The sequence below is a fragment of the Cebidichthys violaceus genome, unplaced genomic scaffold (assembly GCF_023349555.1).
Source record: "Cebidichthys violaceus isolate CVI_PGR_0920_01 unplaced genomic scaffold, fCebVio1.0.p SCAF_173, whole genome shotgun sequence".
Lineage (NCBI taxonomy): Eukaryota > Metazoa > Chordata > Actinopteri > Perciformes > Stichaeidae > Cebidichthys > Cebidichthys violaceus.
The window spans coordinates 31,917-44,145 of NW_027176344.1; the positions used below are offsets into that span (position 1 = coordinate 31,917).

The 12,229-nt window shown below is 43.8% G+C and overlaps 1 protein-coding gene across 1 annotated transcript; it reads left to right on the top strand.

Moving 5' to 3' along the window:
* Nucleotides 1–232: 232 nt before the first annotated feature.
* Nucleotides 233–9,544, top strand: LOC137874195 (nuclear factor 7, ovary-like). Its single transcript, XM_068712788.1, has 3 exons — nucleotides 233–292; nucleotides 6,874–6,967; nucleotides 7,092–9,544. Exon 3 carries the CDS (start codon nucleotides 7,099–7,101, stop codon nucleotides 8,515–8,517), a length of 1,419 nt encoding a protein of 472 aa, XP_068568889.1. The 5' UTR covers nucleotides 233–292; nucleotides 6,874–6,967; nucleotides 7,092–7,098; the 3' UTR covers nucleotides 8,518–9,544.
* The last annotated feature ends 2,685 nt before the right edge of the window (nucleotides 9,545–12,229 follow it).

Sequence of the window (12,229 nt, forward strand, 5' to 3'; positions counted from 1 at the left end):
TTGTCTGAAGGGGGGACGGTTCTCTGTTAACATTTCCATATCTTGAATCATGGCCGGGGGGGGGGGGGGGGCTCTTTAACTATGCTGTCTTTCTATTGGTGGAGGAAAAAAATGCAGCAAATTTTTAAATTACCTCCAGCGACACGCTAAGTTCTTCCATGTGGACGAGAGTACAGCTACACATATTCAACGACTATTTCATATTTTGAGTTATTGTCAACAAAGACCAGAACCGACGATGAAGTGATCCACTGACACGTGTGTCCAAAGCTCCACTACTGTCCAACGATCGGTGAGTCACGCTGCTGCTCTGGGTCACATGATCCTTCATCACCATGTCGTTCACTTTGACTCAACTTTTACTTGACACCAGTAGGATACATAACAGGCAGCAACTCTTATAAACTAGTTTTTGTTGTTTGTCTCTCTTGTGTCATGGTGCGTTCCTGCCAGCTGATATGAAACGTATGAATATGAAACTTGTTTCGGTTCAGAAGTGTCAACGTTCAACGTATCCTGTGGTTTCTAGAAATGTACGAAGCCAACCTTGTTCCTGGCGGCTGGATTGAAATGTGGATTAAAATAGTCCTCAACAGTTTTTACTCCTGCTTGAGTGTCGTTTGCTAAAAACTGCAGTGCTTTGCAGTTTTAGGAAATTGCACTGCAAACTGCAAGTCATTATTGACTCCCATTAAAAGAAATGCATATTGTCCTGCCTCCTTTCCAACCTCCCCTCCTGGGGTTCAAGATGTGGTGTGCAAAGCACTTAGTAGCACCTCACCTCTGCCTGGCTCTCTTTTGGGTCAGTGTAACGTTGGTGATCCTAAATAACGTGTCGTGTTCGCAAAAACTCAACAAACTAATATTTTGTACTTATTTTAATTGACCCAATCTTCCGCCAGGAACAAGCACCATATGTTTTCACTTTAAAGTCCGACTCTGTCAAAGGCTTGCGCTTTCCCCCTCATTCGTTGCTTTTATTTGTTGTCGAAACAACTGCCAGCCAAATACATGGAAGTACTTCAACTTCAACATGTATGAACCAGCGACAGACCGTGGCTTCAGTGCATGTCAGCCTGTGGATGCTATGGAGGCAGGTTGAGGGGTTGTTTTATCTTCTGGTTTGTTTGATACTTGATCCTTAATTCTTAGAAGTTAGTTGTCCCGCCACCCTCCAGAGGAAACCCATTTCGGTCGCTTGTACCCGTGATCTAATTCTTTGGGTCATGACCCAGTCCAGTAGGTGAGGGTAGGAATGAAGATCGATCGGTAGATTTTCGTCACAACGGTGCGGTAGAGCGACTGCAGTACCGCCCCAGCTGCTCCGATCCTCCGGCCAATCTCACGTTCCATTGTTCCCTCACTCTTGAACAAGACCCTGAGGTACTTGACCTCCTTCACTTGGGGTAAGGACTCATTCCCTACCCGGAGTGGACATGACGGAACTTCTTGATGTGAGAATAAAACTTTCTGAACATTTCACGTATTCTTTGACATATTTCGGCAGGGTAAACTTCATGAATAATAACACTTCTTTAAGCCTTATTCACGAGTTTTTACCCGACGACCTTGCATTTCTTGGCAGAGCCTTCTGCATCGGCAATGAATGTTCTCATTGGAATAAGTGAGCGAGCGGGCCGGGCTGTTCTTCACTCAGTGTTTACGTCAACATGAACATGACGGATGTCTCGCATTTGGTGTGAATGTGGTTTAAATCTTAAGGAGAACCGAAGCTTTGAAGCAGTTGGGATCAGTTTGATATATAATGTGACTGCCAGTCTTCAGCTGCAGTGCAAAGATAAAATATAAAGACTATAAGGAACCGCCAAACTTTTATGATAAATGGCACATCTTGGTAAGACACACACACACATACACGTTCTCTGCAGAAATGCTTCTCTCAGCATGTATCTCTGAGTAATTAGCTAAGCTCTCTCCCACTCTCTCACCTCTTTACTTCCACATCTTGGTCCTACAGCTCCCATCAGAAATGACGGACTTCCTGCTTCATCGTTTATAATTCACCGCGTGGGACTGAGAACAGTCGATGACGATTGCAACAAGAACCCTTCATTCTTTCCAGGAGCTTCCAGTCAGACGTGGTTTGAAGCTCTTTATATATTTGACTATACTCCTGCACAGATGTTTCACATTCCAGTTGACTTTCCAGTCTCTGATATGCTTTTAATGTGAATAATCAGCAGGATGTGTGCTGAAGTAGGCCTGGTCACCACCAGAAAGTGGCACAGCAGATTTTAATCAACTGTCTTTGCAAGTATTCCTCTTCCTGACGTAGGGAACGCTCACAGAGCTAGTTAATGAACATGCTAATGAACATGCGTGCTCTGGTTAGTTATAATACTCCTCACAGATTATTCATATTTTGTCTCTACTGGGCTGTTTACCACAATCCCAGAGGAAGAGGACTTTGAAGCTAATTTTACATAAATTCCGGTCCTTCCCATAGACTCACATTGTTGTTTTTTTTTGGTACATTAATTTCCCAGTAGGAACATTTTAACGGCCCTCATTTAAACCATTAGGTCCACACGTTATTTCCCACTTATGGAAACGGACTTGGCTGAGGTCTGCGCTCTCCGAGTGCACCTCTAGTTGTACATCACAGGCCATCATTCAATAGAATGCTGAAGAAACGTGCCCTGAAACCTCACAACATGAGTCAGCATGTCTTAACTTCACTAACAGGTTGTTGGTTGGATCCCTCCAATAAGGTCTGCGGTTTACACAACCTTAAAAGATTTAAATGTTTTGTGGAGTGAAGTGAAGTGAAGTGAAGTCACGCTGGAGTTTGTTCACAGCCTAACGTCAGCTTGTTACTTCTGGAGATTGCATTTACGCTTCTACAATCATAAAGAGCCCGTTGAAGTGTGTAAATACCATTGACATTTGTTTGATGCATATTTTATCTTCTGCAATAATCCAAAGTCCTATTGGCTTTTTGATGAGGGAACCAGTTCTATGCTTAGAACCAATATCCGTCATCCCTGCAGCACTCTACAAGAAGTTACTGAGGAGGAATACAACCTCAGAGCTAGCTTACCAAACATCAGCTAGCATTAACAGTCCAGTTATCAACATCTGTGTCTTATATGATAAGTAACTTCTGTCTCAAAACTGCTTCTGCTGGTTGAAGCTGTGCTAGGATTTGCCAGGCTGCATTCAAAGGCGGGACTTAATTAGTGCTGTGGAAATATGCATTATGCCTTAAGCTTTAACTGGCCTTCATTAGCTACTGGTTTGTCACAGAGAGGATATTATGTATCATACAGAACCAGGACAAGAAGGACAAACTTATTTAAACACACACACACACTCATGACTGCCATCTCCTCTCAGTTGACCTCACCTTGTTGACCCTGCTGACTACTTATCGATACTCCCCCCACCCCCCTCATCACATTAATCAATACTCCCCGCCGCTTGATAACATCATCAGATTCGCAGATCGATCCCCCGCCACTGTTGTATCAAATTATAGCTCCCTGTTATCAATACCCGAGAGTGTGTGTATTCAATTAGAAAGAAGGGCGGATCGATAGCCAGCAGCTGCCGCAGAGCCAATCCTGAAGCCTCATCAATGCACGCCGGCGTCCTGACGAATGGTAACGCACACGGATCAATAGGTTGTGCTGATGATGACGATGGTGTCGCCTCGCCCCGGTGTGCAGCCGGCAGACGGAGCAGCTGGCTGAGAGACCGTGACGCTTTCAATTCAACCGAAGAGGATTCGGTCATTTGCAGGAATAAAGAAATGTCAAATTCATAGCCGTCCCCTCGTCAACAGGCTCTATGTTAATGAATTTGGAACCAGTAGGTTTATGAAGACGTTTGGTTCATGAACATGGATGTATTTTGGGGTTTGCCCCAGCGTACTGTGTGTTGCCATGTCTCGTTTAATTGTCAGTAGGATTGCTGATGAATTTATTCCATAATTTTTGCTGATCACAGACAGTATCTGGACACATGTGTGTCCAATGCTTCTGTCCGGAAAAGCAACCAGATCGAAGCTTAGAATTGTGATCAATTTCTATCAACGTCTCGTTTAAAATTCCGCCCCGTAGAAACCGTTTGCTCCGACCACATCCTGTTAAAAACATGGAATGTTAATTGGAAGCCATGATTGATTCGGCTGGGACCAACAGTAGCGTGGAGCGGGTTGTTTGGCTTCGATCCCCGGCTCTTCCAGTCCACGTCGATGTGTCCTTGGTTAAAGACACTTAACCCCGAAGTCTGTGACTTCAGTGTGTGTGTGTGTGTGTGTGTGTGTGTGTGTGTGTGTGTGTGAGACTGTGAATGCTTTGTTGGTCCTGATGGGCAGGTTGCCCCCTCCCATCGGTGAATGAATGGGTGTGAATGGATGAGTGACATGTTGTGTCAAAGTGCTTTGAGTGGTTGGGAGTCCAGAAAGGTGCAGTACAGGTATATTCCATTTACACTTTACGTGACAAAACATCTGAACTGCAGAGCAGAGAGGAGAGAGGAGAGGTTGTAGGAATGTAAATAGTTCTTTATGTGTGTATATATATATATATATATATATATATATATATATATATATATATGTATAGCACGTGGAGCCAGTATTGGTGATACTTGGGGGGACTTGGAGACATGTTGGATGTATAGATTTGTCAAAAAACAAAACAAAAACTGATTTAAACCGGTTTAAAGTCTGCAGATCCTACTACACAGGCCGCGGACGTTTTCCCTTCTCCGTGTTTATTGGAAGTAGGTGAAGTCGTGCTGGAAACCCTTACTCTGCTTTATCAACTATTTTATTTTCATAGTTTTTTGTCTCCAACACTAACTCTTAACACTCCAAACCAGAGCCTGCTTGAGATATTATCTGATTTGAGAGCTAAAATCAAGGCACAAATAATGTGTCTATCTGCCTCTGGTCCATCTACAATGAGAACAATGCGTCCCTGGTATGTACAGTTAATACCTGAACAAAGAATAGAGAGGGCACGGCAAAGCTCCGCCCCTTACCTGGCTCACCTGAAGTGAACATAGAAATACAGGTTCCTCGTGTTCATTGAGACGAGAGAGAACATTGATCTACCCTCAGGTTATAATCACAGCACTGACAGAACAAGCAGGAGTGGAATACTTCAGGCACTGGATGGGATCTAAGAACAGAGTCCTCTAAAGTGGAGCGAGATCTCACTTCTATCTGTTTTCCATCTTCACTCAGAGAAAACATGGCGTTGTGTTGTGTGGAGGATCTCCCCCGCTCTGTTTGCTCTGACTTATTCAAAGAGCTTGTTGTCTTGTAGCCACAGCTTCTGTAAAGACCATCTGAAGAACTGGTTGACAGCAAAACCACTACGGGTCTGTCCATCAAGGTTCAATCCAACTCATGACTTTAAAGAACCTGTGTGAGGCCTGTTTGTTACAATCGTTCCTGACACAGAACCGTCTGGCGGGTCAGATTAGAACACAGGTATGTTCAGACAAACAGAGGAGAAGAACATTAAAGTAAACAAGATCTAGTAGAAACACAAAATACTAGTGCGTACCTGATATGTCCCCTTTAATGCATAATTCAGAATATCTTAATAAATACTAAGCTTCCTCTCAAGAGAATCGGAACATAGTTCTGTTTAATTTTGCCTAAAATCTGGACTATATGTCACTCATGGATTTGTGCTGTATAAAGGTATACTTTAAAGTGCAGTAGACTACCATGCATTGTATATTTGTGTACATTTTTGAACTTACACATAGTGGGCAGGTTATTAAATGTAAAGAGGACTTTTGTTGTATATGATGGATACAAAAAAGGGCTTAAAACACAATGTATTTCATGACTTTGTGTATAACTTTGTGTGTAATGAAGATATTACTGTATGTATCATCGATACAGTCTAGTTTTGAATCAGGGTTTTCTGTATATTGTCGTCTTTTGTTATCACTTTAAAACAATCACTCAGAAGAATGAACTTAGGTTGTGTGGACATGCTTTCAGTTTAACTTGTAGAACTTGCTGTTTCACATTTGATGCATTAGACGTGATCCTCATCTGAAGAAGGTAGAGCTGGCGGTTGGTCCTGAGGAACCAGTCGCCTCACCCAGCTGTCATTAGACTCTCATATTTGTACTGAACTCTTTGTCCTTAACCAGCTACAGTGAAGGTACAGAGCAGCGTTCGTACCGGTGTGGTTTGTAAGTGAAAAGAAAAGCTATAGTGCCACTCAGTCCGTCCAAGACCTCAGTCATGGGCATGATATCTCAACAACTGCCTGTTCAATTGAATACATATTCTGTGAATATTCATGTTTCCCAAAATAATGCCCTGTCATGACCTTTCCTCAAGCACCACCTTCTGGACAAATGTTACATCTTTTATGTAAAAACTAAAAATACAAACAGAGACGACAGAAAGGATTTGTTGAGCACATTCATGACCCCCAGAGGATGAGCCCTTTTGATTTTATAGACTATGACTTAGTCTCTTAGGACTTTTGCCGTGTTTGATATTTTAAAAATGCAAACAGCATGGACAGATAGCTATATGTATAGTTCATTGAGAACATTCGTGTTCCCCTGGGGATGAACATTGTCCATTATGAACCCTCGATGACATGTCCTCTCGTACCACTGTCAGGCCAAACTCTCAACTGTGCACGTAATTATGATCTGAATGGCAGTTTGCTATGACATTTTCTGAGCACATACATGCTCCCCGGAGGATTTTATAGACTCTATGACTTTTCTGAAAGCACGACCCTCAGAACAATTTTCCTTGCCTTTTAAATAAGAGACCTTCTATCAGTCAAACACATGCAGTGAAAACTAGTAGTGACTCCACCCTGGAACAAAAGGGACGGACTAAGCTCCACCCCTTTACAGGACTCACCTGAGCGGAGACAAAGGAGAACTGCAGAAGAGACACAGACACCGAGAGGACATGTACTGAAAGAGCTACAGGAGGACTGGGGACACAGTGAGTACTGGAAGAGGATTTTAAAAAGAAGAAGTCTAAAAGTGAAGGTATTCTCAGATAGTTTTGAAGAGGAGGAAGTGAACTGGCTGACGTTTTATCTACCTGTGTTTCCTTCTTCTCTTAGACAGAACATGTCTTCCCCATTGGAGGAGGATCTCTCCTGTCCTGTCTGTCAGGATGTCTTTAAAGATCCTGTTGTCCTTTCGTGCAGCCACAGCTTCTGCAGAGACTGTCTGGAGAACTGGTGGAGAGAGAAACCAGTACGGGAGTGTCCAGTTTGTAAGACAAGATCTTTAATCGATCCACCTCGTAACCTGGTGTTAAAGAATCTGTGTGAGTCCTTCATACTGGAGAGAGACCAGAGAGCTTCAGAGACTCTCTGCAGTCTGCACTCTGAGAAACTCAGACTCTTCTGTCTGGACCATCAGCAGCCAGTGTGTATCTTCTGCAGAGATTCAGAGAAACACACCGACCACACATTCAGACCCATCGATGAAGCTGCAGAGGATCTCAAAGAGGAGATCCAGAAATCCCTGAAGCCCTTAAAGGAGAAACTGAAGCTCTTTAAACAAGTTAAAAGAAACTGTGATCAAACAGCAGAACACATGAAGGTCCAGGCCCGACGCACAGAGAGGCAGATTAAGGAGCAGTTTAAGAAGCTTCACCAGTTTCTAGAGGAGGAAGAGGAGGCCAGGATGGCTGCACTGAGGGAGGAAGAGGAGCAGAAGAGTCAGATGATGAAGGAGAAGATGGAGGCTCTGAGCAGAGAGATAGCAGCTCTTTCAGACACAGTTAGAGCCACAGAGGACGAGCTGAGAGCTGAAGACGTCTCATTCCTGAACAACTACAAGGCTGCAGTGGGAAGAGTCCAGCAGAGCCCCCTGCTGGAGGATCCACAGCTGCTCTCAGGAGCTCTGATAGACGAGGCCAAACACCTGGGCAACCTGACCTTCAACATCTGGAACAAGATGAAGGAGAAGGTCTCATACAGTCCTGTGATTCTGGATCCAAACACTGCTCATCCAGAACTCATCCTGTCTGAAGACCTGACCAGTGCTGGACGTGGAGAGAGACAGAAGCTTCCTGATAATCCAGAGAGGATCGATTCCCTCATCTCTGTTCTGGGGTCTGAGGGGTTTAACTCAGGGACTCACAGCTGGGACGTTGAGGTTGGAGACAGTCCAGCCTGGGTCCTGGGTGTGGCAGCAGAATCTGTCCAAAGAAAAAGAGACAAAGCTTTACAGTCTGGATTATGGAGAATCCTGTTTTATAAAGATGAATACACAGCGTGCTCGTTACCCGGTCCCAACACTGTCCTCTCCGTGAAGAAGAAGCTCCAGAAGATCAGAGTTAAACTGGACTGGAACAGAGGAAAGCTGTCCTTCTCTGATCCCGACACTAACACACACATACACACCTTCACACACACTTTCACTGACAACTTGTTCCCATACTTCAACACTAACAATGACTTTCCACTGAAGATACTACCGGTGGATGACTCTACAGAAAGCAAAGTGTCCGGTAGCAGCTGGTGGCCTTCCAGTTAAGGTCCCAGTGACGGAGGATGGATTCCTTCCTCTCGGTCCGGAGCTCTGAGGGGTTTTACTCAGGATCTCACTGCTGGGACGTTGAGGTTGGAGATGGTCCGGTCAGGGCGGTGGGAGTGTTTTTGGGAGTCTTTCCTGAGTCACATCATCTGACGCGTTGATGATGATCTTAATCTAAAGATGTAGAGTTGACACTTGGTCTTGTGAAAGCAGTCACCAAACCCTGGCAAGAAACGGTGCTCATCTTATCAGAAGGAAGTGACTACAAAGTCTCAACCGGCCTAAACTGTGAATGTCTTATTTTGTTGTTGTTGTTTTTTTACATAGCTTTGTCTGTTATTCGTATCAGTTATTGTAAAGAGTAGCACGAGAGATCAGATGAAGACACACGTTAAGCCGTATCATCTGAACTGAACATGTTGGCCGTGAACCCAAAATGGCATAGAACGCCTGTGTGCATTGGTGTTTGAGGTTCATTGGAGCTCATTTAAAATAGTTACTCAGTCAGAAGTTGTCCCTTCCAAATGTCTGAGGGTTAATATGACGCAGGTTGCTGCTGTGAGTGAAGCTCCAGAGAGTGACTGTACCTCTCTGCTCGTAACTATGACTTTATATTCAATGCTCTGTATGTAATTTAACATGTTTGGTTCCCACATAGCAGTCCTTGTGTGATTTAATTGCAATCAAAAGAAAAGACTCTATATCGACACAAAGAAAACTTCCTCCCAAACAAGTTGTTTCTAGCTTAGCCAATTGCCGGCAATGCCTTTTCACCATTCACGATGTTAACCGCATCGCATTGTGCGTTTCTGCAAGCGTGATACGAGGCTGATATGAAACGTATTCATGAAACATATTCGGTTCAGAAGCGACGACGTTCAACGCGTCCCGTGGTTTAGAGGAACGTACTGGGACAAAAGAATTGTCTGGGTTTTGTGGTGCAGTTTATGGCTAACCTGACGGAGCAACATGTCGCTTTGTTTGTCTTTATCAACTACTTGTTGTTGTTTTGTTGTTTTTCTTGTAATCCCTGCCTTCCTCCATTTATACAAATAAAGCTAATATTATAACACATGACGCTGTTCTTTGACTGTACTGCAAAATGAATTGTGAATGAATTAATGAAGTTTTGTTAGTTTGACAGATCGTATAGATTTAGGATGCAAAGCTGGAGTTTTCCATCCATTCCGCTAACGTCCACCGGAGGAAATAAATGTTAAGAGTTTGAAACAGGTGGAGCTCTTCAGGGCTTGGATAGACATGACACACTGCTGATGGAAGCATCAGGACAATAGATGGATAACTATATAGGACATTTAATAAAAACAGAAGAGAGATGAATGTACAAATCTGTAAAACCTTTTGTACTTATATGGGGCATGGTGTAGTGCATGAAAGGTGAACCAGTAACAATATAAACTAATGAGGAAATCTGAAAAATAATAAAATCAGGGACAGGTTTTTAATGTATAATAAAATACCTGATGGGCAACAAAGTTGAACTGATTGTCTGAACTCTTTGTCTTCTGTTCTGGAGAATAGTCACCAGCAGTGAGGTAGGCGTGTTGTGGATCTTTGTTCACCTCTCCTTGGCTGCTCATCCCTGTCAGGTTGCATTACGAGCTGCAGGTCGGTCACTTGTTAAAGGTGACGACGCCCGCGGGGAGCTTCGGGGTTCGGTCTGTCGGCGGCGGCTCGGGGAGATTTAACCCGCGGCCGTGATCACCGTCGACATCAACAGCAGCTTCCTCCAGGATGGGACCGTTCCCACCAATCACAGCGCTCGGTCTCGGGCATCACGGGATACGTTTCGGGGGTTTCGGAGATGATGGTTTCTACTGAACACATTTAACGTCATGTCCAGTTCCCAAAAGTTGTGGCTTTAAGAAATGTGCCATTAAGAAATACAGAATGTCCACATCGGTGCACAATGATGCTCATGTTACGGTAAAACTCCAAAATATGTGTTCATCTGCTTCAGAAAATAGTCCCCGACAAATACACTTTTGTGTCAGTTATTCCCATAGAAAGCTCAGCCTGTTTTACATTTTTTATTATTCAAACGAAACAATATATTTGTGAGCCGCTTTTCAAGAATTCCGTCTTGAATAGAAGCCAATGGCCTTGTAGTACGGATGTTAAAGTGCTGAGAGACAGACTATCTCGTTGTTGTTTTTTCAGGGCATTTCTTGACAATAAGTATCAACAATAGAATAATGTCAGAAAATGACAGCCTTCAAGAAAGTATATTGAAGAAAAATACAAAAAGGCTCTGCAACGTCTGCGCGGATGTTTGTGGTGCGGGAATGTTCTGTTCTCCAAATATCTAAAACACAAGTGTGTTTTAATTTAAATGTGACGTGAACTTCATCAGCCAACGGTCACGATTCCCACAGCACACAAATGCACCGCAGCACAGCAACACGCGTCAGATGTACAGAACGCACAGACGGCAGCCTGCATTTAAGCAAACGGGCGAAAACAAGCGACAGCGGGACGGAGTTTAAATATCATTATGAAAAATGAATGAGCAAAAGAAAGAAAACGTTGTTCTGTAGCCGAGAGCTCAGCAGTGGCGGAGAGAAAAGTGAGCCGGTGTGTTAAATATTTGAAATATTATCATGTATTTCTCTGACGACAGATATCGGTCAGTACCACTCACAAGACGCATCCCAAAGGGATTCCTCTAAAATGAGGCCTTCAGAATTACAGACACAACAAACTGAGCTACAGCATCGTTTATTTATTCATGGTGGAGACTTGAAGCTCTTTTCCTCTACGGAAACTTAACGACAAGTAACCTGGAACTTCTCATAACCCGAATCACACAGCATCTTATTTCCTCCGCACAAAAGTATTTCAGCACAACTGATCTGCTCGACATCACCATTGCTCTAGAAGCTAACGCTAAGGGACTCTGCAACATCGGAGCCCTCAAAGAACCCCACTCTTGAGTCTCTACTCCCCCTAGGACCACCAGAGGACAGTGGTCCATCATCCATCAGTCCACAACCCTCTTTATCCTCCTCATCTCTTCTTCCCCGCCCATCCACCTACCCCCAACCCTTCATCCCTCAAACCTTCATCCCTCAACCCCCATCCACCTACCCCCAACCCTTCATCCCTCAACCCTTCATCCCTCAACCCTTCATCCCTCAACCCTTCATCCCATAACCCTTCATCCCCCAACCCTTCATCCCTCAACCCTTCATCCCTCAACCCTTCATCCCTCAACCCTTCATCCCCCAACCCTTCATCCCTCAACCCTTCATCCCCCAACCCTTCATTCCTCAAACCTTTATCCCCCAACCCTTCATCCCCCAACCCTTCATCCCTCAACCCTTCATCCCCCAACCCCTCAACCCTTCATCCCCCAACCCTTCATCCCTCATCCCTTAACCCTTCATCCCTTCATCTATATCCAAAATATATATTATCACACTTAATATAAGACACATCACCTAACAAGTGACATTTCAGTTTTAAATATCTTAAGTGAAAGAATAGTACTTTTCAGCATGACATGCTCATTATGACATTCAACACTTCCTAATGCTAATAACTTCTGTTTTATCCTGACAGGACCTAAATATTACCACTTATTTCAAAAAAACGTACAAAGTGAATTTTCACTTGTTTGTTACATGGTCTTTATTCCAGTAAGGATGTTGCCGTCCAGCCCTCCGTGACTGTACCTGGATCTTGGATGGAG

Excerpts from the sequence above, each read along its gene's own strand:
- LOC137874195 (XM_068712788.1), top strand. The coding sequence starts at position 7,099 with ATGTCTTCCCCATTGGAGGAGGATCTCTCCTGTCCTGTCTGTCAGGAT.